Raw genomic sequence first — 27,410 nt, 5'->3', positions numbered from 1 at the left:
AAAAAGAAAAAAACAAAAAATTATGAATAAAAAATAGGTACTAACTCCCAAGATGCAACAATGAATAACACATGATATCTTCCTTTAAGGAGCCCGAAGCCTAGGATAGCCTGATGTTTGGATCAGTGATTAGAATGATAGGAGTTATGCAGGCTGGTACCAGGAACGTTAATGTTCACCAAAATATTATCTATAAAACTCCAAACAGAAAATTTCAAAAATCTTCAACTATAATACACATTTAAAAAAAAAAAAACCTTATAATTTTTTAGACCTGTAAAGTATAGCTACAAATCATATATACCATCATTTCATGTTATATGTCACAGCAGAATAAAAATGGCATGGACCCAATTGTGACTGTGTAAGATATTCATGCATGTGGATATTAACAACTCTGGGAGGGTTACAGGAATAAAAGTAGATTTGCTAGAATAATGGATGTGTTTTATTTTTTAATTTCCTTTAATGCCACTATATGTGAAAGGAAATTTACAAGGAAATTATGGGACTATTTCTTCTGTCATCTGATTGTTTAGAAACAAAATACATTGAAAATGTCCCCTGCCTGTTAGTGTGATTCAATCCATTCTTCACGATTTTGCAGCTGTGGTTCTGGCTGTGACTGCCAGGGGAGACTTCCAGTATTATTATTTATTACTCTTGCTCTTTTTAACCTGTTTCCTCAAAGCATCTGCAAGTTGGTGGTTATGGGAAGACAGGTGGTGGATGTTCAGTATATCTTAGCTAGAATAAATAGCTGTTTTGACTCTTGTTAAGGATAGTATTGTTTTTAACACTGATATCCAATAACACTTACCTATTTAGGAGTTGCAAGTGCTTTAAACTCTTGATTAGGAATATAAAATCGCCCTTCTTGCTAAAGACATACATTTTCTTCAGTTTCTATATTTCAGAATTCTGTATTACGTAGAATTCTTCAAATGGCATATGTTCTAACCCTTGTTCAGAACATATGATTACTATTCAATCTCTTCTATCACCAGGATTGACATCTCGGTTCAGCTGTTGTTGCCATATACCTGGTCATTTTAATTGCTTCTGTATTAGTTTCCCCACTCTCATGTTCTTCTGTTTCATTTTGCCTATGTACTGTTGCCATATCATTCTGACAGGGGCTCTAGCCACATCATACCTCTGATTTGAAATATCCAAGGGACCCCCCCACCCCCACTTTGTGTGTGTGTGTGTGTTTTTTTTTTTTTAAGTTGGAGTCTATGCCAAGCAAGAATGCAGTGACACAATTACAGCTCACTGTAGCCTAGAATTTCCGGACTCAAGCCATCTTCCAGCCTCAGCCTCCTCATTAACTAGGATTATAGGTGTAAACTACCACATTAAAAAAAAAATGTAGAGACAGGAGAGTCATGGTGTTCTCCAGGCTAGTCTTGCACTCCTGACCTCAAGAGATCCTCCTGCCTCTGTCTCCCAATGTGCTGGAAATACAGGCCTGAGGCAATGCACCGAGCCCTCCTTTGGCTGCTAAATTAAGTATAAATTTTGTAGCTCAATTTTGGGATCTCCTCTCTACTTTTTAGTATTTTTAATCATGCTTATTGCCCCTTCTGCCCTATAGAACAACAAATAAACAACTGAGTCTCATTCTGTTTGTTTGCTTAAATGTTTTCCTTCACCTGGATGTCCTCCGTCATTCTTGCCGTAGTTATTCAGCAACCCACTTTAAAAATAACCCTCTTCACTAGAACTTTTCTTATTACCCCAAATGGAATTGACCATCATTCTTTTAAAATATATACAAGTCTGTTCTGCCTCCCTGTGTTTAATAAGTTTTATATTGGAGTTATGTGACTAACAATCAGATTAGGTGAATTCTATGAAGACCCATATGCTACTTTTGTCATCTTTGTATTTACTAAAGGCATCTGACACAGAACACTGGCTTGTTCATTGGCTTGATTTAAAGGGCAACTCCAAAGCTTATTGAATAAATTTTAATAGGATTAGAAAGAAGAACTTTTGTTTTCCTGTTTAATTTTTTTTTTAATCCTAGAGAAGTTAGAGGGGAGGTCAGACGTAGGATTCCTAAACAAAGGAAAGATAGGAAAGAAAAAGGGAGTATGGGAGGTGGAAAACACTAAATGCCTTCTGGATTTCACCCAATGAAGTTAAACTTCTTTAGGTATAAATAAAGAAGAATGTATTTACTTTTTATTTATTTATTTATTGTTATGCCCAGAGCCCAGCATTTGGGTGACTTTATATAGGATCAATTTTAGTGAACTTAGTTACTTTATTTTCTACTGTTTTTCTAATATTCTATTTGCTTTATTCATGTTCTTTTTTACATTTAATATTCTATCAGCTTTGTTAACTATTCTTGGATTTTAATTTTATAAAGATACTGTTTTTGTAAAAATGTTCTCCTGCTAAAGAATGTACTTGCCTGTGAAAAACCAGGAGAGTGCTGTGTAGAAAGTAGTACAGGTAAAAAAAACCTGGGTGAAATTTGAGTACTCTCTCCCGACTGTGTCTTAGTTTTCCTTCACTCCTAATGGTTGGAAACCCAATTTCTTCCTCTCCTGTGATGTATTGTGATCAAAGTCTCAGACTCAGGCAAATTAGCATTTACTAGTTTATTTTTTGTGCCCTAAAACAGTACCCTCATGGATTGAGGAGCTGAGTGTAATGCTAATATTCAAATCAGCTCTTCCCAAGAAACACATGCACGTTTGAATGGATAATCTTAAACCTACCTATAGTGGTACTTATATACAGCAATTAGGACATACCCTTCTCTGACCAGAAGTAGGAAACAGCTTTTTCTTTTCTTTTCTTTAATTTTCTTTTCTTCTTCTCTTTTCAATTGCGTTTCTAGAGAGATGAATTCCACAATAATATTTAGAGTTTCCAGAAATATAAAGTAGAGTTTGATTAGTTAGTAAAGAATTTGAGTTAATATAATCCACTATGTAAATTATGAAGTGTTACGAGTCATTTTCTTCCTATCGAGAAAAACAGGTTATTTTCATTCTCATGTATTATTTCTGCGTATCCTGGGGGTTAAAATAAAAAGAAAGGACAGGATATATACTTTGTGAGGGACTAGAATCCTTAAAATAAAATCTTACCATGGAAGAAATAAATATTTTCAGTAAGAAAATAATCCCAATGGACATCACTAATGCAAAATTAAATATAATTTATTTAATTTCAAAGTTGAGAATTTTTCAAGGTATATTTTATGGTCTCTGATATATACAAATTTCCATTTTATTGTTTTATTTTGATTGCAATGTTACTACAATATTATATCATGTGTTACAATAATGATTTGGATCTATTTGTTCAAACTATTTCTCTTGTATTTAATGATCTCTTTCTTTCTATCTCCTTTCGTCTCTTCTAAGCCTCAACAAAGTGCTTCTGGAAACAATGAGAGCTCTCAAGTTGAGTCAACAAAGGAAGGAAATCCGCGTACCACTGCCTGTGACTCTCAAGATGTAAGAAAAACTTAAGATGGTTTTTACAGTATTAGACATGAGAACAAAGCATAAGCATTTTAAGAATTCTAATCCATGCTACCATGAAACTTACTACTTATATGTAATATCTACTATCTAAGGATTGTACTTTTAAATTTAAGAAAGTAAATGTTCTTTTGGTCTGAATCAAGTAGGTGTTCCAGTAAGCATTGCAACCAGATTCTTAGGACAACTATGAATATGAGTTGTTAGAGAGGTAAGAGGATGACCACAGGCTAAGCAAGGTGGTCATTCCCACAGTTACATGATAGAAAGCTGTTAAAATGTAAAAAACAAAAACCAACAAAAAAAACTTATAGGATGTATTTCTCCATGTAAAGCAAATACACTCAGCATACAGAGACATCATGGTAGAGGAAGGGAGATTCATTTCCTTCAAATGATAGGAAATATGGAATTTGTTCAATGAGTCTTTTCACTCATTAAAAGTGCGATGGAATTTTATTTGTTTTGAACTTTGGCAAAATTAAGCTAATGGATCTATTATATTTAGATTTGAGAACCAGCAAATGACAGCAATTGTGTTGAACAGATTCAAAATTAGGCTTCAATCCAACTTGAAAAGTGTCTGATGAAACTATTTATGCTTGAAAGAAATCAGGCTCCAGCTAAAAATATATGATAATGATAAGGAGGAACAGAAAAGTAAGTTAAACAAGTGATCTCTGGCTGCCAACGTGGATTAAGAAAAATTAGTTACTCAACAGTTTTACCTTCAGTTCTTTGTTTATTTAAACATGTATCCAAACCGTACAATTTAGAAAATAAAGTTAATAAGAAGTATAAACAAAATGCTTGAATTTTACTTCCAAAGGAGGAGAGAGTCAAAAAGGCTTTGGGCAGGAAGGAAGATTTTTACTGTAGTTTGAAGCATGGATAGGTCTTTGACAGTGAGCAAATTTGCAGAGGTAGGAAAATATCACAGCAGTATGGCTAAAAAAACATAGTACCCAAAATGGTGGGATATGTGCCTACAATCACTGAAGACTAGAGAGTGAGGGGCCTTGGATTCCCAAGCTGAGATTGATTTGGACTAGGGAGCTAGTTCAGGTTTTCAAATGCTTGTATTCAATCGAGTGATAAGACCATGATGTTAATTTTAAGGATGGTATTTTTATTTCTTGATATATATTCCTGAAACTCCATAAAAACATGTTCTCACTGGAGGCAAAATGGAAAATTTATGTGTGGTTTGCTAGGATTCCCCAAAGCAACATTCTGGTCTACTTTTCTTACTGAAGCCTGCTTCAATTCATAAATTGTTTTATTCATACATTATTTGTTTCTCTCTTCTACTTTTGTTGTTCTCCTTTGTCAGTGATAATTCTTCTGTCCTCAGTAAGTTCCAGAAGCAGCTACTGTCTTGTTCTGGTCTCAGTCTGGATCTGGAGCTCTTCGAAAAGCTGCCTCCACCAACACAAACATAAATGTTCTTTCACTAACCTGACTTCTGTCCTCTAGACTTGTGTTATTGGAGTCTCTACTCCTAAGAAGCTACACCTTTTAGTACATAGAGTGTTCAGTATTCAGAGCCTGCAGATTCAATTATAGATAATAAAGAAGAAAGTAATACAATGAGTGACATAAACCAGGTGTGAGTAATAGGAATTAGTGGGACATGCATGAGCATCAGTTTTCAAGTTCTAGACCAGTACTTCTTAGCTCTGTCTCCAGAATAGTATCAAGTGAAGAGTACTTACAAAATACTAATGCCCACGACCCATTGCAGAAAAATTACCTCAGCACCTCAGTGGGTAAGGTCTAGACATTAGTTGTGTCGTTCCTCCAGATGATTCAAAGATATAGGTTATTTTTCACTAATAATAGATTTACCCGTTCATAAGAACCATCTGGGGAGCTTTTAGAAAGTCAGATTCTGAGCAATTAATCTGGACATTTTAAATAAATAAAACTAGAGAGACTTTATTTTTTACCTTGTCTAAATTTAGCCATAATATTCTGATTTGCATTAAATATCGTGAAATGTATTGCTTCCATTTAATGTAGCAATATAAAAATACTGACTCTACCAACCTAGAGACTTAAGCTCCAATTTGGGTTGCTTTATTGAATGTTCAAACTGAATAAGAAAGCAGAACTTAATTTCATTTTTCAAAATCACAAAATAAAATTATTTATCATATTCCTACCTTTATATTTTATTTTGGGGTGTGTTTAGAATCTTAGCCTATGCCTTTATGTGACTTTCCTTTAATCAGATATTGAATGAATGCTATTTAGTTTTATACAAAGACAAAAAGTAGGATATAATGTAGTTTTACTTTGTTTTTAATGTCCTTACTTAATAATTAATTGATAGTAGCTTTATTCCTATTTCTTGTTTTAATTCGATTTTCAGTTGTAATGAATTCAGAAATCCAAAAACCACTGAATTAGCAAATTTTAAAAATAATTAAAGTGAGATTAAATAGGAACCTGAATTTAGACAATCAAGGGAACAACTGGGAGCAAGCAATGAAAAGTCTATTTCAAAGAGAGAGCCACAGGATTCTGTGATCAAATGAAGATATAGGTAACATGAGCCCCAAATATATGTTTTATTGACTGAAATAATTGCATCATCATTATCAAGAAAGAAAACTGGAGTAGGTGATATTTTTGGTTAATATTTTTCTGTTTACTTCTGAACAGAAGAGATGGGTACTCTGTTAATAATTAGAATGGGTAAAAGGCACAATGAAGCTAACTGTTTTTGAAAAATATAATTTTAAAAATAGCTTTATTGAGATATAACTTACATACCATAAAAATTCACCCATATAAGTGCATGTTTCAATCATTCATCACATTTGCTGAGTCCAGGACTGTAATCCAGTTTCAGAACATTTTCATCTCCCTAATATGATCCCACATGCCTTTTTTTTTTTTTTTTTTTAAACAATGAGTCCCTGTCCCTACTAAGCCTCAGGCAACCACAAACACAGTTTCTTTTTGTCTTTGTTTGTACCTTTTTATTGCTGAAAAACATTTTATTGTATGGTGTACCACAGTTCTTTATCCATTCACCAGTTGATGTATTTTGGCTTTTTTAAATTTGTAGCTATTATGAAAAAATGATGCTATGAACATTTGCATAAACCACTTTGTATATGTTTTAATCTCTGTTGAGTAGACACCTAGATGTAGAATTGCTGGATTTGATTATAAGTTTATGCTTATACTGAAAAATGGGTACATTCTTTCCCCCTTTGAACAAACACAAGTGGTGCTTCTCTATTCTCGCATCTTCACTATTAAAACCTCATGGTTCTCCGAAAGGTAAAATTCTCAGTAGTGAGGGTTCACCCTACCTTAAACTAAGCCTCTAGGAGTTTTTATATTTCATGGTAGTCCATACATGGCCTCCAGAAATTTATTAAAGGTATTACAGCAATGTTCCCATCAACTACTGGCTCCAGCAGCTTTCACTCAGGTAGCTTGTCTCCCCAGTTTTTGGGGTAGTAGTTTTTCTGCAACATTAACTCTTTGATACATCTAAGAAAAGTTATTATCAGACTGTTCAGCCTTTTGCTTGTTGTGAAGGTGCAAGTGGAGACTTCCAAGACCTTTATGTGTCAGAGCAGTACCTGAAGTCCTAATTCGTGTCTTCTGAAACACAGAAGATTTAATTTCAATAAATTTCAATTTGTCATTTTATTCTTCATGTTTTTGATATATCTAAAGAATTATTTACCTATTTAAGCACACAGGTTTTTTTTTTGTTGTTGTTTTCTCTTGGTTTCTTATATAATGTGTTTGCTTTTATTTCTTATATTTAGATCAATATTCTACTTCAATTTGTGTGTGTGTGTGTGTGTGTGTGTGTGTGTGTGTGTGTGTGTGTGGATGGTGATGGTGTTAGGTAAGGTTTTGCATTTATTATTTGCATGTTGTAATTCAGTTGTCCCCGTCTTTATAACATGTTTTTAAGGAATACCTTTTTTTTTAATTGAACTTCTCTAACATCTTTGTCCAAAAATAACTGACCACAACATTTCACCATGTTGGCCAGGATGGTCTCGATCTCTTGACCTTGTGATCCACCCGCCTTGGCCTCCCAAAGTGCTGGAATTACAGGCATAAGCCACTGCGCCTGGCCTACTCTAATCTTTTAAAATTTCTTTCGGCAATGTTTGATAGTTTTTCAGGGTGCAAGTCTTGCATTTCTTTTGTCTTTATTTTTCTGAAGTACTTTTCTCTTTCTCATACTATTGCAAATGTAGTATTTTAATTGCATTTCCAGATTGTTAACTGCTAGTATATATAAATGCAAGTAATTTGTGTATATTGATCCATCAGAATGAGGAGTTTTAAGTGACTGTGAGCTCTGAGTAAAACTGTGATGAGATTTGCACATCACCTATAGGTAGTTGCAGTGTTGATTTTAAGCAGTTATGATGCTACATCCAGAATAAAGGAGACATATCTCTTATCAAATTTTGCTTATCAGTCTACACTGATAAATTCTGTCCCATTTTAGAAGTAACACTTTGAGGTTCAATAATGATGAATGGAAAGTGTTTTCTAATGCTTGAGGTAGAAGGCGGAAGAAAAAAATTAGAATTGAAGGTTTGTGTTAATTTATGTTTCAACCAGTTTCCAGCAGTGTAATCATGAATATTTAACCCTTTTAAGACTGCTTTTTCTCCTCTGAAAAAGAGAGATGAATATCTGTTGCTTAATATAGCTCGTCCAAAGGATCCAGTGAGATAGCACAGCTTAACAATTAGCATATGACTAGCTTAGCAAGCTCTCAATAATTACTACTTTCCATTCCCTTATGCAAAGCTATACCTCTCACACAAAACCTCAATAAATATTTTGAATTATGTACTTTAATTAATTTATCAAATGAAAAAACTTAAAATATGACCAAAGCAATCTTAAATACTGTAATTGTATTTGCAATGTATTTGTAATGAGTAGCCTTATTCAGTGCTACTGTACACAGCAGAACCAGATGCAGTTAGTAGGAACAGCTATAGGAAGAATAACATTTTAGTCAGATATAAAAATGAACTCTTTATGAAAAGTATCTGAAACTAGAATTAGCAGTTGGCAGAAGTATCATCATACGTGATAGAATAATGAAAAACAGCCATTCTGGAATATAGTCAGGAATTGAGGCATTAGTGTGGAAGAATAGACTGATCATGTTAGCATCTCTTTCAATTTCAGGATTCTATAATTATCAGCAACCTCACTTCCCTGACAGCTGATAGGACCCCATGCAGTCTCTCAGTAAATAGATAAGAAAGATTATGCATTTTGATTCCTGTTGGTCATACCTGAGACTGAATAACATAGAAGATAAGGCATGGGAACTACATAAAATCTAGATGTGGATGCTGACTTTGCTGTTTCCTAACATTGTTGCTCTGGGAAGGGACTTTGTATTCAGATCCCTTTATCAATATTAGGTAGATGAAGATTTTTCAAATTTTAGCATACTAAGAATCACCAAGTCAACTGGTAAAACTGCTTATGCTCAAGATCCATTCCCATGTATTATTAATCCATTGGTCAGGGAAAGAGCCCAGGAATGTGTATTATTGTAATAATCCCACATAGATTTTCTTCTGTCAATATTTTTTAATGTTAAACACTTTGAGAAATTACCAGGCACCATGGCTTATGCCTGTAATTCCGGTGCTTTGGGAAGCCAAGGTGAGCGGATCACAAGGTCAGGATAGAGACCATCCTGGCTAATATGGTGAAACCCCGTCTCTTTTTGTATTTTTGTAAAAATACAAAAAATTAGCTGGCCGTGGTGGCAGCGCCTGTAATCCCAGCTACTCGGGAGGCTGAGGCAGGGCAGTCGCTTGAACCTGGGAGGCAGAGGTTGCAGTCAGCTGAGATTGTGATACTGTAATTTGAGAAATTTTGTTATTCATTTATTACAGGTTTATTATGATTATTATATAAATATATAGATATTAAATATGTCATGTTCAACCACATCATAGATATCCTTATTAGTTCCTTTTAAGAAGTAGCTCTGAAGTTTTAATACTCAAAGTCTCAAAATATTCTGTGGCCAAAGAATCAAACTTGAAATGATAAAACATGCTTATTTTTAGATATCTTTGTTGCTTTGTTCCACTTCCTGCCTATGCCCTATGTAAACCAGGCAGGGTCACTTAGGAAATGGCCCTCAGATTCCTTGTTCCTTTTTAAAGAAGACTTAAGAAACTTGAAATGGATCACTAAATTCTTAGCAGCGTATTTGACTATCAGTTTGGGGTATGTACAAGTTACTCTAAAAGCTGCTTTATTTAAATTATAATATTGGAGTCACATTGAGAAAGCAAAGGATGTATCTACTCCATCCCATTTTCCTGCAGCTTGCAAATGTGCCTCATATTGTTTAATAGCATATCAAGAATTAAAGACATTGAACATTGTATTTTAATTTTCCTTTAGGAATTAAGAGTTAATACTCAATGTAAATGTGTTTTGCAATATTTCTGACTTCTATAAGTAGCAAACATTTAATTTTTCTTACTGTGCTGAGGAAATGAAAAACAAGGATGGCTTATGTTTAGCACTGGGAGCACTAGCTCAATTTCCTGCCGTTACATCTGCTTGCAAGTCCCTTACCAAAGAGAGTCTATTCAACAGAAAAATATTGCCTAGGGAAATGAGAGGATAAAATGTGCAGAAAATAAATTCTAGAGCTGCAAGTAGAAAATTATGCCAGCTTTTTCATGTTAAAACAATTTTGGCTGAGATATAAGAAATCTAGTTCGCTATTATATCCAACATGCATTTTGCAGCATTTGATGGTCTGGATGAGTTGTTGGTGGATCCAATGCTTGGTTAACATAATTTTCTAGGCAAGTCATGCCCTGCTGTAATTGGACTTAGAGACCACACACCATTGTTATTCTGGGCTACATTCCATCAGACCATCTGAAGAGGTTGGCTTCTTTAAAAGCATTTTTTATTGTCCTACTGTGCTATTTTTTTCAAGAAGCAGCAGGAATCCCTCCAAATAGTATAGGAATGATAGATAGCTTCCAATGGTCTTTGGAAAAATGTTATATTTTATTCATATAAATCTCCATGTTTACTTTTCTATAACACTTTAATTTAAGCATCCAAACATGTTAACCTAATTTGGTATATTTCCATAAATAGTATGGAAAGCTTAAGAAAAATGGTTAATCTATTAATATGGTAAATGAAAATAACCCAGTAACCATGTTAATATTTATTATAAAAATCACTGGCCAAACAATAACGTGAAAACACAAAGCATAATCTGATAAATAATTATTTTACCCCTCCCATTTACCTATGAGACACATAAGGACTTCCTTCTCTGGGTTTCAGTCATCCTTGCTGGATGAATGTATTTTGTCCATTATCACAGTACACCTTGTATTTTGATTATTTGTATAAGGTTCTCATTTTGAATTAGATAATAAGTAATTTGAGGGCAAAGGCTATAATAATATTTGTATTGTAAATTAAGGTTCAGAGAGGGAGTGTGACTTGCCGAGAGGCACCTGCTTGGGGGACATTGATGTCAGAACTTGCCTCGCTTCCAGTCGACCACTCCTACCATTGGCTCCATCAACTGAATGTGCAGTCATTGTCTTGATTTAATGTTACATTCTTAATCTTTTGACTTCTTGCTTTTCCGTTTAATATTAACTTATAAATATTAAACCAGCACTAAAATATTTTTCTGTAATGAATGTAAAAAATCAATTTCCTACATAAATTGGCATCACAGAAAAATTCAGCCAAAACACATTGGTGTCTCTAATATTGAGTAGCATGGTACTCAATTTTACTTTTTTTCTCTTTTGTAATATTATAAAAATTTTGCTTACTTTTAGCCTATAGCTTGTCCCGTCTCTTATTTAAATATGGAGAATGAACTGGATTTTTGTATTTGTCAAAAATAGTTTTTGTTGGTATAATTTCAAGTTTACCAGTTGTATATTTGCATTAATTATTCTGAGTTATTTTAATCTTTTAGAGTAAGAGCATAAGAGATATGACTAATCTCTTTAGTGAAGTAAAAAGAAGTGTTTAATAACTATAACAAAGTCATAGCAATTGGCAAGGTCAGCGATACAAAGTAAATGAAAATTTGACAATGAATTTCTGAAAACATATTCCATCTACTTTAATTCTTAAAGTTTTATTCTTTATTTCTGAGGGCAGGAATAGAGTATAATTAAAAATAAAAATAAAAAATAAAATAAAGCAAAAGAGAACATTATCTTTTTGTAATCATTTCAGTGATTGTAAATTCAGTCATCATGACCTTTTGAAAAAGTCATTCTAAATATACTACTTTATTTCCATAAATAATTCCCAAATGGGATATCTGCACTGAAGGCAAACACATACATGTATCATAATGAAAACCTTCTGAAGCATTTGAATGCCATAGTTAAATTAGATGGGCTGACTGAGCTGATGTTTCTGCTTTCAGTGGGGAAAAAAAGAATAAAAGTCATCTTTCAAGGTAAAAGTTACTCAAGGCAGGATGAATGCTTGGTTACTGACACGATTTTCTTACCCTGTTAAATCATAAACACAAATGGAGGAGAGGAAGAGAAACAGAGAACTGGGGGGAAAAACTCCAGCAATAAATTCTTTGGCAATATCAAGATTTTGTAATGATCAGAATTAATACGTTGACCACAGAAGTGTAAACTTAAGTGAATATCAGTTCCTTCTAAGATAGGAATCAAACTTACTGCCAATATAGAGAAATTTTGATTGAAGGAAGGGAAAACTGAAAAAGGGAGATGAAAGATAGAACCTAAATTGAGCACCTAATATATGCAAGATATTCCATTAGGAACCTTGGCATGTTTTTTTAAAAATGTAATCAACTCTTCTAGCATCTGATTGAGGTGGGTATTATTTTGTCTAGCTTACAGATAAAAAATCAGAACCTCAGTAAGTTGAAATAACTTTCCCAAGTTCATACAATAAATGAAGGTAAAAATAATTTGTCTTCATTCATTAGAGTTGCTATAACAAAATACCATAGACTGGGTGGTTTATAAACAATAGAAAATTTATTTCTCGCAGTTCTAGAGGCTAGGAAATTTGCATTCAAGGCACTGACAGATTTGGTGTTCGGTAAGGCCCACTTGCTTAGGGAAAGCCATCTTCTCACTGTAATTTCACGTGGCAGAAGAGGTGAGATGATGTCTCCGAAGCCACTTTTGTAAGGGCGCTAGTACCATTCATGAGGCTCTACCCTCATGACCTAATCACCTCCCCAGGGCTCCAGTGCCTTATCCCGTCACCTTGTGAGTTAGGATCTCAACATATAAATTTTGGGGGGACATAAGTATTCAGATAGTAGCAAATTTTAACCTAATATGGACTATCTCTTTATTCACATTGCTGTGATTACCTTTATTATCTCATTTCACTGTGATAAAAACATTTTGAAGGTAACTATCATTATCATCATCTAACAAATGAGATAAAATGAGATTAAATTGGTATTTCTCACTTTGCCATAGGCAAATGCTGTTCTGTGATGAAGTTTTCAACAGTATAAATAAAAAGAAAAATGATATAGACTAAAAAGCCAAATAACTAACATATTAGTGGATTTACCATTAATCTTTTATCTTCTATCTTATCCTCATCCTCCTCTTTTTCCCATTCCTCTTCTTGTTTCTTCCTCTTCTTTTTTCTATTTCTCCCTCACTCTATCTCAGGATGATTTATTTTGTCATTGGATGTTTTGTCTGTTTTGCAAATTAAACTTTTTATCTGAAATATTGCTGAAATATAGTAATCTATTTTTTGTTGATTTATTTTCTGCAATGTCAAAATTTGACTTTTTCTATTTCATTGTTATTGGTATCTAATTTTATTTTCCAATAAGATACCAATGTTCATGAACTTACCCACATTATCACAAATAGTAGGAAATAGAGTTTGGACTCAAGTTCATTTGTCCATGACTCCAAAGCTTATTCTTGCTGCCTTACTGTGACTAGAGACATCACAGGATTAGAGTCTCTTGCACTACGTTGTGATTGTGTGTTCGTTTTCACACACAGAGATTATGTAATTAGCAAAGTTTGTCTCAACTACATACTTTTGTTGTTACAATGATTGCTTTTGTGGTTATATGATAATATTGTGTCCGTTGGCAGTTTATTGCCAGAAATCACAGAAACAAACAGGTTATTCTACAGGTGTTGGTGAAGATGTGTATCTGAGAGGCAGTGTTTAATCATTTTAATAGATGTATTTGTGGCTTATCCCACTTTATAATTTACAGACCCAGCTGTGTTTCTCCCTAGGTCTCCTGTATAATTGAATGGGTGAACTGCATATTGAAGCAGTTGAATTTGTGCGTGCTTTCCTGATTAATTTTCATATTTTATTACTTGAATTTCCAGATCTTAGGTACTTTACTAATTAGGTTGAATTTTACTTAATTGAGATGATGAAGGTATGTTGAAGACTTATACTACTCTTTGTATTGTTTTAAATAATTCTCCGGACTAATATTTGATATTTTTTTCTTTTTTTAGACAGAAAATGATTCTTTTGAATAATTTATCCATAATTCACTACAACTTATTACATCTCTATCCATTCTTTCCCAAGTAAAATTATATTCTTTAATTATACATGCATAAAGAGAAATGATATCTGAACTTTTGCTTTAGTTCAAGAAAAAGAATTTGAGTTTGAAATGGATATGGAATGAAGACCTTAAGTTTTTAGGCTCTTTTCAAATTTAAATGTTATATTTTTATGAACCTGTATATTACCCCATATGCCAGCTGTACACAGATATGCAGTTATTATTATAGATGGTAATATATCATTGGAAAGTGACATATCAGTCATGCCCCTCAAGAAAAGGGAAAAAGAAGAAAGGAAAAACAAAAAAAAAGAAAAACAGAGGGATGGGAGAAGAAAAAGGAGGGAGACAGGAGAAAGGAAGGGAAAAAGGGATGGGGAAGAAGGGAGAGGAGGGGGAAGAAGGGAGAGGAGGAGGAAGGGAAAGAGGGAGAGGTAGTAATAGTGGATATAGAAATGATAAAGATAGACATAGACAGTTACAAGAATGGCCAAACAGATAGGTAGGCTTTATGTGTTATTTTGAAACCAACCTCCAGGGCCAAGCACGGTGGCTCATAACTGTAATTCCAGCACTCTGGGAGGCCTAGGTAGGCAGATCACTTGAGTACAGGAGTTTGAGACCAGCCTGGGAAACATGTTGAAGCATTGCCTCTATAATACAAAAAAAAAAAAAAAAATTATCTGCATGTGGTGGCATTTGCCAGAACTCCCAGATACCTGAAGGGCTGAGGTGGGAGGATCACTGGAGCCGGGGAGGTTGAGGCTAGAGTGAGCTATCATCACACCAGTGCACTCCAGCCTGTGTGACAGAGCAAGACCTTGAAAAAAAAAAAAAAAAAGAAAGGAATAAAGAAAGAAAGAAAGAAAGAAAGAAAAGAAAAGAAAAGAAAAGAAAACCAACAAAAAAGTCAAAGCACACCAATAAAGTTGTGTGCCTTTCCCTCTCCAACTTTATCATTGTGCTATGACATTTGACAATACTGAGTTTAATGTATTTTATTTTTGTCAGTCTTATATACATTTCTTGCTTTGTATTAGTGTAATATTTTCTATATAATTTCATATTATATGATACCAGATTAAGCATTTTTATATTAATAAACATTCTAAAAACATTGTCTTCATGACCACAAAATATTTTATCATTATTTAATCAGCATATTTTTATTTGACCAATATCTTGTTTTATTTCTGTTATACAAATCCCCATAATGAATACTTCTTTGTGCTCAGTTTATTTTCTTTTTTTGTTTGTTCATTTAGTTTTGTTTTAAATTTTGTTTTTTTTTTTTTTTTGACCCCAAATTAAAATAAAATTGGCCTTCTGTTTGCCTGGGTTTTACATCTGTGGATTTAACCAACCATGAATCAAAAATATTTGGAAAAACATACAATAGAAAACAAAACAAATAAAATGTAGTATACCAACTATTTACATCACATTCCTGTTATATTAGATGTTATAATTAATCGAGAGATGATTTAAGGTATATATATAGGAAGGCATGTGTAGATTATATATAAATATAACATCTTTTTATTTAAGGGACTTGAGCATCCATGGATGTTGGTATCTGTCTGGGATGATGAAAGAAATCCCCAGATATATTGAGGGATGACTGTACACTGAATTGTGAAAATATTTAAAGCCATTTATCAGTTTTCCAAAATATCTACGTGAATATATTTTCACACCAACATAGTAAAAGAGAGAAAGGGAAAGAGAAGAGAGAGGAGTCTCCTTCAGCACGTTATAGCCAACAGTAATATATAGTTATTGTTTATTTATATGTTTTATAAGAAAAATAGTTTATCATTTTAATTATTATTTATATTTGTGTACAATTTGATCATATCATTTTATTCAGTGTCATGTGGATGGCATTGCATTAATGCAAATACATCTGAGTAAGTTAATGTAGAACAGCATTTCTTCCAAAACTGAATGGACCACATTAATCGTTATATAAACAATCACCACTTGTTCAATATATAATTTCAGAGAGTGTTCCATGATAATAAAAATACATATGATTTATTGAACATGTAATGTGTATCTGGAGCTTTATTCCAGGTTGTCTTTATTTAACCCTCACAAAAATTCCATGAATACAATTCCCTTTCCCTATTAAATAAATGATAAACATGAAGGACAGTCAGACAAAGAACAGGTGAAGAAACCAGATTCAATATTAAACTTTCTTAATGCAGATCCTGTACCTCTCACTGCCTAGGGACTCAATTTATCTTCAAATATCTTGTAAGATGAACATTATTACTTCAACTTTATATATCTTAAACATGAAGAAAATGTAGCCTGAATATACTCCCATGTCTCCCTGTTTACAAAGCACATGTTCTTTCCACTAGGTTATACATTTTCAATTCACATACCATATAGTTTATTTTATTGTTTCTTACCATGCCACCTGTATTGATTTCCTTGATGAAAAAGAAACATATACAATTATTATTTCCTGATAATATCTATATTGGCATTCGTATGTAAAACACCATTAATATTATGCACCCTACAGAATTGTGTTGACATTTAAATAGATGGTGTATATTAAATTATGTATCTACTGCTTTATAATTACTTGTTAAATACAGATTTCCTGTGTGATTAATTTTATTATCTCTTTATGTGTTAATGATGACTCTTAAAAAACATGAGCAGCATGTAAACTTCGTTATTCAAATTTTCAACAACTTCTCATGTAGACTTAAAAAATAAAGCATCATTGTCAAGCATTAGAAAATATACTTAACTTGTGAAACTTGAACACTAAATTGGCATACCTACTCTATTTCATAAAATCTCATGGAATTTCAAATTTGGTGTAGGTCTCAGAGGTGACTGAACCCATCCATTTCATGAAAATAGCCTAAGATTGTGGCTGTTTTGGTTTAATATCAACATTTCCAGTTCATTTTATTTTGGACTGTCTCTCAATTTAAGACATGTTGTTCTTTCCATTGTCCCAGTCTGACCTCTCTCTTGTCCTAGGCACATCATTCAAGGAATAGATATGCCTAGCCCTTCTCCCTGCATGATAGCCCTTGAAACATTTGATAGTACATCTTAATTCTCCATTTGTTGAAATTTATGACCTCACAAATTTCTAATGTTCATCTGAAAGATAAAAATCTCAAAATCTCTAGATATTGAGATTTAATATATTAGCATTTAAAACCATAATCATAACCAACTACTCAGACCAATCTCTAAATCAGTGCTTTGTTTGGAGATAACATTGACAGGCATACTAACAAAGAGAAACATGTTCTGACTTCCTACAAAACATAATTCACTTAGTGAATTTTTTCTTAAATATTTGAGATCAAAATATGTGTCTTAAACTATGGGAAAGCTGCTTGAAAGAGCCAAATGTTCTTGTCGTCAGTGATGATTTTGGTCTGCATTGTCTCTGGGTTGTTCTCTACCATGTACCTGGGTCCCACAAAGCACCTGGCACACAGTCATCACCTGGTACATCTTTATTAAGGGCAAAGTGAATGAACCTTGTTAACATGCCTGCTGCTGTCATTATTGCCTATATATTGATCCTTATGTTCATCATTATCATTGCTGCTACAATATCTAATACAGATCACAGTGGGTTGAGTGGCACTGAGATAGGTGCTTTAAATATATTTCCTCATTTATTCCTTACAAATATTGATGAGCAAACTTGTTCCTCGTTTTAAAAATATGAAAATTGAGATTAAGGAAAATTGAGTCATCCAAGGCCACAAAGCTAGTAGATTTAAGAATTTAAATATTGACTAAACATAGATTCCTTCACCCATGGGTTTTAACCTTATTCTTCTTTGTCATGAAATCTCTTATGTGAAACAGCACTATTTATCTCTTTCCAAGAGTCACAATTCCATTTCAGGTTTTGCCAGGAAGAATTAAAAGAACAAAATTTCAATAATTAATCCAGGAAGAGGAATGAGGCAAAGAATACATCAGTGTGATAAAACTTTTTGTGTTTGTGTATGTATTTGACAACCATAGTCAAAAGATTATCTATGAGTCAGAGAAGGTGACAAGCAAAGATTCATTATTTTCATGCTCACTCATACACCTTCACTATGATTCATCAAAGTTAATCTGTTGACCACGTTCTATGACACATCTTATTTGTTTAAGAAAACAGTCTCCAGCCTTCTAATTTCATCTATCTTCTCTGTCTGCCTCTTCATTTGTCATGCTTAGCACACAAATAGTAAGAGGAACAACAATGAAAATTTGGCAGAATCTGCTTTTTTATAGTAACCATAAAAACCTTCCAGATTTCCAAATGAGCATTTGTTGGAAGGAGGATTTCTAGGGAAGCTAGTTCAGAATGTTATACAACATTTTGTCTTCTTGGGGGATGTTATTTCTTTTATTTTGTGGCTGGAAAATCTCCCAGCTCTTCCTATTAGTTATACATAACCAAAAGGCTATTTGAAGATGAGTCAAATTTTCATTCACTCTGGCATTGTCCAGTGATGTTCTCAGTGGAAAAGGGAGGCAGGAGAATTGGGAGTATAAAATAATTGCATAGAGCTTTTCAACACAAGATTTATCATCTTTGGGGATTTATAACTTGAACTGCTTATTAAATGATACTTGGGAGTTTAGAAAATAATGTTTTATGATCATTTGGGGGCAAAAAGAAGCCTGAGCAAAGATTTAAAGTTATCCACTTGCTCATCAAGTTTGAAGAATAAGTAAAAACCTGTGACAATGACATTTGCTAAGGGACTCTAAGTGTAGCCACATTATGAATGATCTTGAGTACTATTTAACTAAATTCATGCTTTATTCTATAGGCAATGGGAAGTCACATATTTGTGTGTGGGAGATATTTTTTCTTGTTTGTTTCAATTGATTTTTATGCAGTGAGTTAGAATGATAAAATCCATTTTAGGAAGACATTTCTGATGGCTGATCTGTTTGGGTTGGAAAAAGATGAGGTTAGAGAGAGTTTAAAGTCTAATTCAACGTTAGAGAGAGTTTAAAGTCTAATTCAACAATCCAGCAATGAAATAAAGGGGTAAATGCCATTATCTTTGAAAGAGAAAGGGAGACTATGACGTGCTGAATTGTGTTCATGAAAAATTGTTTACAGCTTACCCACAAAAAGGTTGTCTGTTTCTATCATCTGCAAGTTTCGTTTTCAAAGCTGAGATACCATAATCCTCAAAATCCTCTGAGTTGAGATATTGAACCTACATATGGCAATTAAAAGTACAAAAGGTATTGTCCTTGTTGTTGTTTCTGGTGAGTACATGTAAAGGGAAAACTCTGAACGTCTATTATCCTTTGGGTTGAGATTCATTATCATTAAGTAATAAAATTATGTTTTTGGTATGGGAAGTTAATTATATTCTGATTACATGTAGTTTTAGGCACAGAGAGACTGAGTCATTTTAAAAAGGAACTTGAGAGAAATGTCTGTTCATATCCTTTGCCCACTTTTTGATGAGGTTATTTTTTTCTTGTAAATGTGTTAAGTTCTTTTTAGATTCTGGATATTAGCCCTTTGTCAGATGAATAGATTGCAAAAATTTTCTCCCATTCTGTCAATTACCTGTTCACTCTGATGGTAGTTTATTTTGCTCTGCAGAAGCTCTTTAGTTTAATTAGGTCCCATTTGTCAATTTTGGCTTTTGTTGTCATTGTTTTTGGTGTTTTAGTCATGAAGTCTTTGTCCATGCCTAAGTCCCGAATGGTATGGCCTTGGTTTTCTTCTAGGGTTTTTATGGTTTTAGGTCTTATGTTTAAGTTTTTAATCCAATAAGACATTTATGTGGCCAACAAACATAGGAAAAAAAGCTCATCACCATTGGTCATTAGAGAAATGCAAATGAAAACCACAATGAGATGCCATCTCACACCAGTTAGAATGGTGATCATGAGAAAGTCAGGAAACAACAAATGCTGGAGAGGATGTGGAGAAATAGGAACAATTTTACACTGTTGGTGGGACTCTAAATTAGTTCAACTATTGTGAAAGACAGTGTGGAGATTCCTTAAGGATCTAGAACCAGAAATAAAATTTGACCAAGCAATCTCATTACTGAGTATATCCCCAAAGGATTATAAATCATTCTACTGTAAAGACACATGCACGAGTATGTTTATTTCAGCACTGTTCACAATAGCAAAGTATTGGAACCAACCCGAGCGCCCATCAATGATAGACAGGATAAAGAAAATGTGACACATATACACCATGGAATACTATACAGCCATAAAAGGATGAGTTCATATCCTTTGCAGGAACATGGATGAAGTTGGAAGCTATCATTCTTAGCAAATTATCACAAGGACAGAAAATCAAAAACCACATGTTCTCACTCATAAGTGGAAGTTGAGCAATGAGAACACATGGACACAGGGAGGGGAATATCACACACTGGACCTGTTGTGGGGTGGCATCTATGGGAGGGATAGCATTAGGAGAAATACCCAATGTAGATGACGAATTTATGGGTGCAGCAAACCACTATGGCACGTGTATACCTGTCTAACACACCTGGACAGTCTGTACATGTATCCCAGAAGTTATAGTATGATAAAAAATAAAGGAACTTTTATGCATTTTTCTTTCAGTTTTGTAATTTAATTTAGTAATAGAGTCATGAAATAATCTTGAGAACTCTAACTCCAAATATTTGAGTATTAAAACCTAACTTCTAGCAAAAGTAGCCAAGTTTCAACTTCTTGTCAGCCATGTGGGAAAAGAAAAATGATGCCACCTTGACAAGATCTGGAAGTCAGAGAGGGATACTTAAAAAAATCATATAGATTACAAATCTTTCGCTGGAGGAAGAGAGTCGTACTGATGACAAGTTTGGACAAGTATTGTATGTAATGATCACTGTAGAGTGCTGTTCATAAATCTCTTTAGATTCCAACATAGAGAAAGCATTGACTTCTTAGAAACATAGGCATGTTACTGCAGGATATTTACAATGTAATTGTCACTTAATGTCTGCCAGATTCAGTATAAATATTGCTGCTTGAGCTGCCTCAGAGTTCCTAAACTGTACCTACTCTAATCATCTCAGTATTTCCCATTTCAGCTTACCTCAAAATTGCTACCTTTCATGCATCCCCCTCACTTACAGAATGTTTACTTCTGCTTTTTTGTCCTCATGACTTTACCTCAAAAAACTTTATTCATCACTCAAGCCTCAGTTCCTCCTTCATGAAGAAATCAATGATTGTCCTAATTAGCCATGAGTGATATTGTCTTCTTTTCTGGATAATACATCTCAGTGATTCATCAGGCCCAAATGTGTACCAACCATTTACTTAGGGATCTTGGTAGAATATTGCAAAAGTATATTATGAGAAACATTTTTTGGTTTTGTCACAAACTGTCTTGTTACCTGAGACTGCAACCTGTGAGGTGCTGTCAAAATCTAAAATATTGTATAGTTAAATAATAAAATGGGAGAAAGAAAATATGAATCTTTGCAAGATCCCAAATTTGCAGCAAGAGACTTTGCCTCAATTGTAACAGCAATAGCTTTATGACTTTGAGGATGTTATGTAGCTCTGTTGATCTTGTTGTCCTCATGTGTAAAAAAGACAAAAATATCTGAGTATTGTTATGAGGATTAAATCACATGAAATATATATCAAATCAATTACAGCATCTGGTACATAACAGATACCTGATAAGTTATACTGTACTAATTCATAAATTAACATTTATTTATTTTCAATTTTCATACTCCAGCTACACATGCAACACCTGGAAATAATAACAATTTTGATCACTTGAGCATGCTATCCCAGTGGGTAATACACAATATATGTATTTTATGTATATATTAGTTTATACACCCACACACACAGTATGTCAGGCAATTATAAATTATAAATCACCTGGCAGTATGTGTGTGTGGGTGTATAAACTAATATATACATAAAATAGCAGAAAATATATATTCTGAAAAAAATTAACAAAGGAAAATAAAAAGTGATGGTATACATGTCTATATGTCAATATCTAAAATCTAAAATAATATCTAATATCTAAAATCTAAAATTGCATACCTATGCAAACATCCAAATGGGAATCTACTCATTTAATGATTCAGTTGAATGAGAACTAAAGTGATTAGATAATAAAACATTAAGAGAAGAGCATTAAGAAACACAGAATTTTAAGAAATGAAAGAGCCAGCAGTATATGTAGCAAAAAGAAGTTAAGGAGAAAGACAAATGAGGAAAAGATTAACTTATCCTTTCACCTAAATTTATCTATATATTATGTTCACAAAATTATTTAAATATTACCTATCTCCCAGAAGTGTATTTGTTTACAAAATTATCCAGTGTCCACCTTCAAAAAATGTGGAGCCAGTAAATAGATTGCAGTTTAATAATCAAAGCAAAGGCAAAGCAAAAATAAGATATTTATTATCTTTCTAGGTTCAACTGACAAACCAAGTACATCTAGATAATCTCCATTTCTATTAAAATGCCAACCAACTACCTGATCACAGGAGTTATATATACCATCATATTCATAGGGTCTGCCTGTGAGAACCTTTGAAGAGGAGGGTGTTATATAATGTTTGCACACCAGCGGATGAGAAACATGGGGACTATCTTAGAATCCTGCCTGTCAAAATATCCCAGTTAAGTCCATAACTAGCATTTGAAATTTTTAGAATATGTGTTGTAAAATAATTGTTTTTCCATAGATTAAACAATTTAAAGATCATATGTTTCAGATATGTAATTTCATATATAAGTTTGATAATAATGGCGTTGTGAGTGACTATGAATGGTGTGTGTGTATGTGGGTGTGTGTGTGTTACTGAAGACTAAAGTTATAAATTGCCTGACAAAATAAAAAAGAATAAACTTTCCTACTGCCCTTCAAACTTTTCTATTTCCCTTCAAACTTTCCTATTGCCCTTCAGTTCACATCATGGAAAGTTTCCCTTCCTTTGAATCACTTTTAGCTGTGACCTTAAAGTTTTTTCTTGTGGCAGGGTCCAAAAATTCCACTGATGAGACACAGAGCCCTATTCATGTAAACTGACACTGAACCATTCAGGTAAAACAGATGTGTATATCTTACATTTTCAGCACAATTAACAATGGCCATGTCATGCAATTTTATAAGTTATGAACCTACTGAAGTATGATCAATGTGTTTTATGAAACATACCTCTTTTGTATCCTGATATCACTTGACACAGTTACAATCTATAGTAAATATGTAAACAGCAATTAAGTTGAAACAGAATTATCATCCTTAATTTACTTCACATATATTTATGTGTCTATTTTACATGTTAGATCACACATGATGGAAAAGCATATAAACGTAAAAGCAATGGAAAGAAAAAAATGTAACTGGTTTTAGGCACCTGAAATAATTAAACAAATGATTCTTATGCATCTAAAATATGTCACGCAAATACACTAACATATTGAATTTATGTTTAAAATGTATAGAAATTGTCTGTGAGGTATATTAATATCCCTATTTTCAGTTGATGAAATTAAAGTCCAAGGAGGTTGCAGAACTTCCCCCAATAAATAATTAGTAGGTGAAAGAACTGGAGCTTGAACATAGATATGCCTGACCTCAAAGCCTGTGCTCTCATCTTACAGAGGTTACCTGCAGGCATCTTCCAACATTATACTTAAATCTCTCTGATACTCTCTTTTATATATTCTTGTTTATGTATGTATTTGTGCTTTCTCCACTAGAATATAACCTCCACTGACATCAAAGTCCTTGACTGTTTTTATTGTTCTATTTTCTGTCAGTGCCTGACTCATAATAGAAACTCAGTAAATGTTTGTGGAATGAATGATTAAAGTATAGAACCATTTTAGAAGCTCAATTTGACTGTCAGTGTTGAGGTAATTTAAGGATAACAAAGATAATTTATTAGATTGTCTAGGTTTCATTTGTGTGGCCATAAAGGGAAAAACAAAATTATATTTGCATAAGCAAAAGTTATTGCAATAGTTGTCTAAAAAATTATATTTACTCTTTAGATAACATTGGCTACTCTCTTTGGATCTTAGCTATAGTTGCAGTAAATGCCTGTTTTCTCTCAGTGACCCCACCTCGTACTGTGTAATGTAGTGTAGCTTTTTTGAATGAAGAGGTTTTCTTTTAAGAATTAAATTCTGTTGTTTCCAAGGGAACTTCCCTAGAAGTAAGTCCATTGGTTTAATTCTATATTCAATGATTCACATTGTAACTCTAAACCCATGTTTTATTGGATAAATCTTTAAATATATAAACACAATTTGGTATCATCTTGAAACCTATATTTTCTCAAACATTTTTTCTTTCCAAAGCAAAACATTAGTATCAAAAATTTGTTGCAGAATCAGGAGGATCAGAGAGACCTTGGGATACAGCAGGATCTTTATTGAGTGCACTCAGACCCAGTAGATTTAACATACAAACACTAGGCCCAGAACAAAGACAGCACTTGACTTTTATACACACTTTAAAAAGAGGGTGGGCTAACTTGAAGCAAGCTTACAGTTACAGTTGAGCAAAAACAAGGATACAGACGCAGAACAATTAATTAAATTGTGACAAGTTCATAACTTAGGATTACACATGACCATTGCCAAGCAAACCAGATGTCTGTTATCTAGGTTTTGCTTTAAAGAGCCTTGCACTGGTTTATCTTATAACCTTCACTATGGTGCCTAGACAGCTGTAGTTCAGGCCTGCTCAGGCTTCATGTGACATTCTCTGTACTTTTTATATAAAACAAAATACTTGAAGTTACTAGTTACAGAGAACAAGAATCTATAAACTCATATTATAAAACAAAGGAAAATTTGTTTTTCTTCTCGCTATGTTGAGAGAGTGCTGGGAGAGTCTCCAGAGCACTTACCTTTGTGTCCTGGCTTCTTAGATAGTATTATCAAGACGTTCCCTGGGTCTGGGCTGTGCCCGTTGCTGTGTCTCAAACAAGTTAGCCTAATACAGGAAAGCTTATTTCTCTTTTTAATTTTGTTTTTTTTTTCTTTCTTTAATTTCCCACCTAATTATTTTTTGTTATATTTTACCTTCATTGTTAAAGAGAAGCATTAGTAAGAAATGTTTTTCAGTACCTCTACTCAGCACTTTCTTTATTTCCTTTCCTTCTCTCTACCTTTCCTCTTATTTTTCTATATTTGGTAATTGCATCGCTGTTGTTTCTGTGACATAAAATAATGTCAGTATCAACTGATCATAAGTATTGTTTTGTAATCATTAATGATAGTGATAACAATAATCAAATGAGGAGAAAGAAAAAAAAGGAGTGATTACTATTTGTTAATCTATGCTGAATACTTGTTTATGTTTTCTAATTTTACCCTTAAATCAACTCCATAAAGAAATAGATCCATTTTACAGCCAAAGAACCTGAAGCCCAGAGAAAAATAACTTGGTCATCAGTGGATAAGTATCAGAGCTAAAACATAAACCAAAGTCTACTTCACTCCAAAGCACTTTTAACCAATAGTCAAAACTACTTTTATACTACAGTGTTGGTAATAGGCCAAATTTGTCCTGCCTTCCTTCACAACAGTTCTCTGGAATTTTTGATATCCCAGGTCCTGTTTGCAACAGAGTGAGGGAACTCTATGAGAAACCCACCCTTTGTGTCTCACCAAATTGAGCTCTATTTCAGCAAAGGTTTAAGTGTAGTAAAAGGCTTTATTAAAGCACAAAACCTATGCAGTATAGTACTGTGGCCTTATCTCTGGTGTGTCTCTGAGACTCACTAACAATTTTATGAACCATCTTATGAAATTTCCACAATGCCTGTGAAGCACAGAAAGAGTAAATTTAAAGATACTATTCATTATGAGATAAAAGTATCAAAAAAGCTACAGCTGTCTTCTAGCCACAAAATATTTTCTTTAATGTTGAAATGTAGTAGGTTTTCATTGTTCAGATGATCAAAGACTTATCTCAAATAGTTGGTTGTGCTAACATTAATGAAATATATTCCATAGCAAATCCCATAGTGTCTTCCTCATGACAATGACCTCAGTGAAGCTTTATACATAAAGAATTTTAAGTCAAAGATATTCAAGAAATATGTACATTATATCTCCTTCTTAGAGATTTATAACATATTGTGCATTATGAAGTGAAAATCAAATTTCATAGGTATATTTGAATTGCTAGCATGCCGATTAAAAATGCAAACCCCATATTTGTAGGACAGAATTATCACCCTGGAGTGTTTTTTTAGCAGCCACCTCCTGTGATTATGTGATCAGATCATTCAAGATCAAAACTTTAAGATATTGTATGTTGAGGTTTCTGAGAAGAACTACAATAAATACAACTGTTTAATGTTGAAATCAATTTTTCTCTAAACTTAAATGACATAAACTCCAATCTTACCAAGTGCATTTTGGGAAATCCTACACTATTCAAATGACTTTCTCTATGAACTACATTTTTTGAGCTTGATTTCTTACAATTAGTTAATTTTCCAAAGGGTAAATGCAAGAATAATAAAAACAACAGCCAGTTGGTTTATTACAGCAAAACAGAGTAATTATAATATTCCCAGAGAAATGTGAGGCTCCAGTTATAAATTATACCATACCACAAGAAAAGATAAAAATATTTTTCCTTAGGCAGGGTAGAAGACTCCTCTATGTATATAAAGGAATACATAGTATTTAGAATACTTAAAAAATATTTAGAATTAGGTAGTTAAAAAGTATTTAGAATAAGCTAGTTAAGAATTCAGCTATTTTTAGTCTAATCGTGACAATCTCACTTTTTCTGTATACTGTAGGCTTATTTAGAAGAACCAATTGTGTATAAAATGTGCCTAAATATGGCCAAAGAAAGCAGGCATTTGTGAAAATTGCTGCAGCACACCAACATGGCACATGTATACATATGTAACAAACCTGCATGTTGTGCACATGTACCGTAGAACGTAAAGTATAATAAAAAAAAGAAAATTCTAAAGTATTGAACTATTACATCGCCAATATTTTAAAATTATTTATTATTTATTTAGAGATTACATATTGACCACTTTTTGGTAGGCATCTAGCTGTGATCTAGTGGCGATAAATGTTGTCTCTGTCTTAAAGTTATTCACAATATATTGGGGAGGCAGGCATGATTACATATATAAAAACAAAGGTAAGTGCTAAAGTTGTTATAAGCATTACTTTTAGAGCCCAGAAGGGTGACTGAGTCTGTCTAGCAGTAGAAAAGATGAAATATGGCAGAAATGAGTAGTTGGTTTTCAGGGGCCTGCAGTGAAGGA

At 33.3% G+C, this 27,410-nt stretch overlaps 1 protein-coding gene across 3 annotated transcripts in view; it reads left to right on the top strand.

Annotated features, from left to right (window-relative positions):
• Positions 1-27,410, top strand: part of LOC105499099 (leucine zipper protein 2) — a 588,465-nt gene that overhangs the window by 550,267 nt on the left and 10,788 nt on the right. For all 3 annotated transcript variants that reach the window (XM_011771566.3, XM_011771569.3, XM_071074956.1), the window contains one exon: positions 3,390-3,482. In XM_011771566.3, coding sequence (XP_011769868.3) covers positions 3,390-3,482 — 93 coding nt within the window. The remainder of the gene's footprint in view (positions 1-3,389; positions 3,483-27,410) is intronic.

Source organism: Macaca nemestrina, chromosome 12 (genome assembly GCF_043159975.1).
Source record: "Macaca nemestrina isolate mMacNem1 chromosome 12, mMacNem.hap1, whole genome shotgun sequence".
Lineage (NCBI taxonomy): Eukaryota > Metazoa > Chordata > Mammalia > Primates > Cercopithecidae > Macaca > Macaca nemestrina.
Note: the sequence above shows the minus strand (reverse complement) of the source record. Positions and strands in the feature narration are given on the sequence as shown.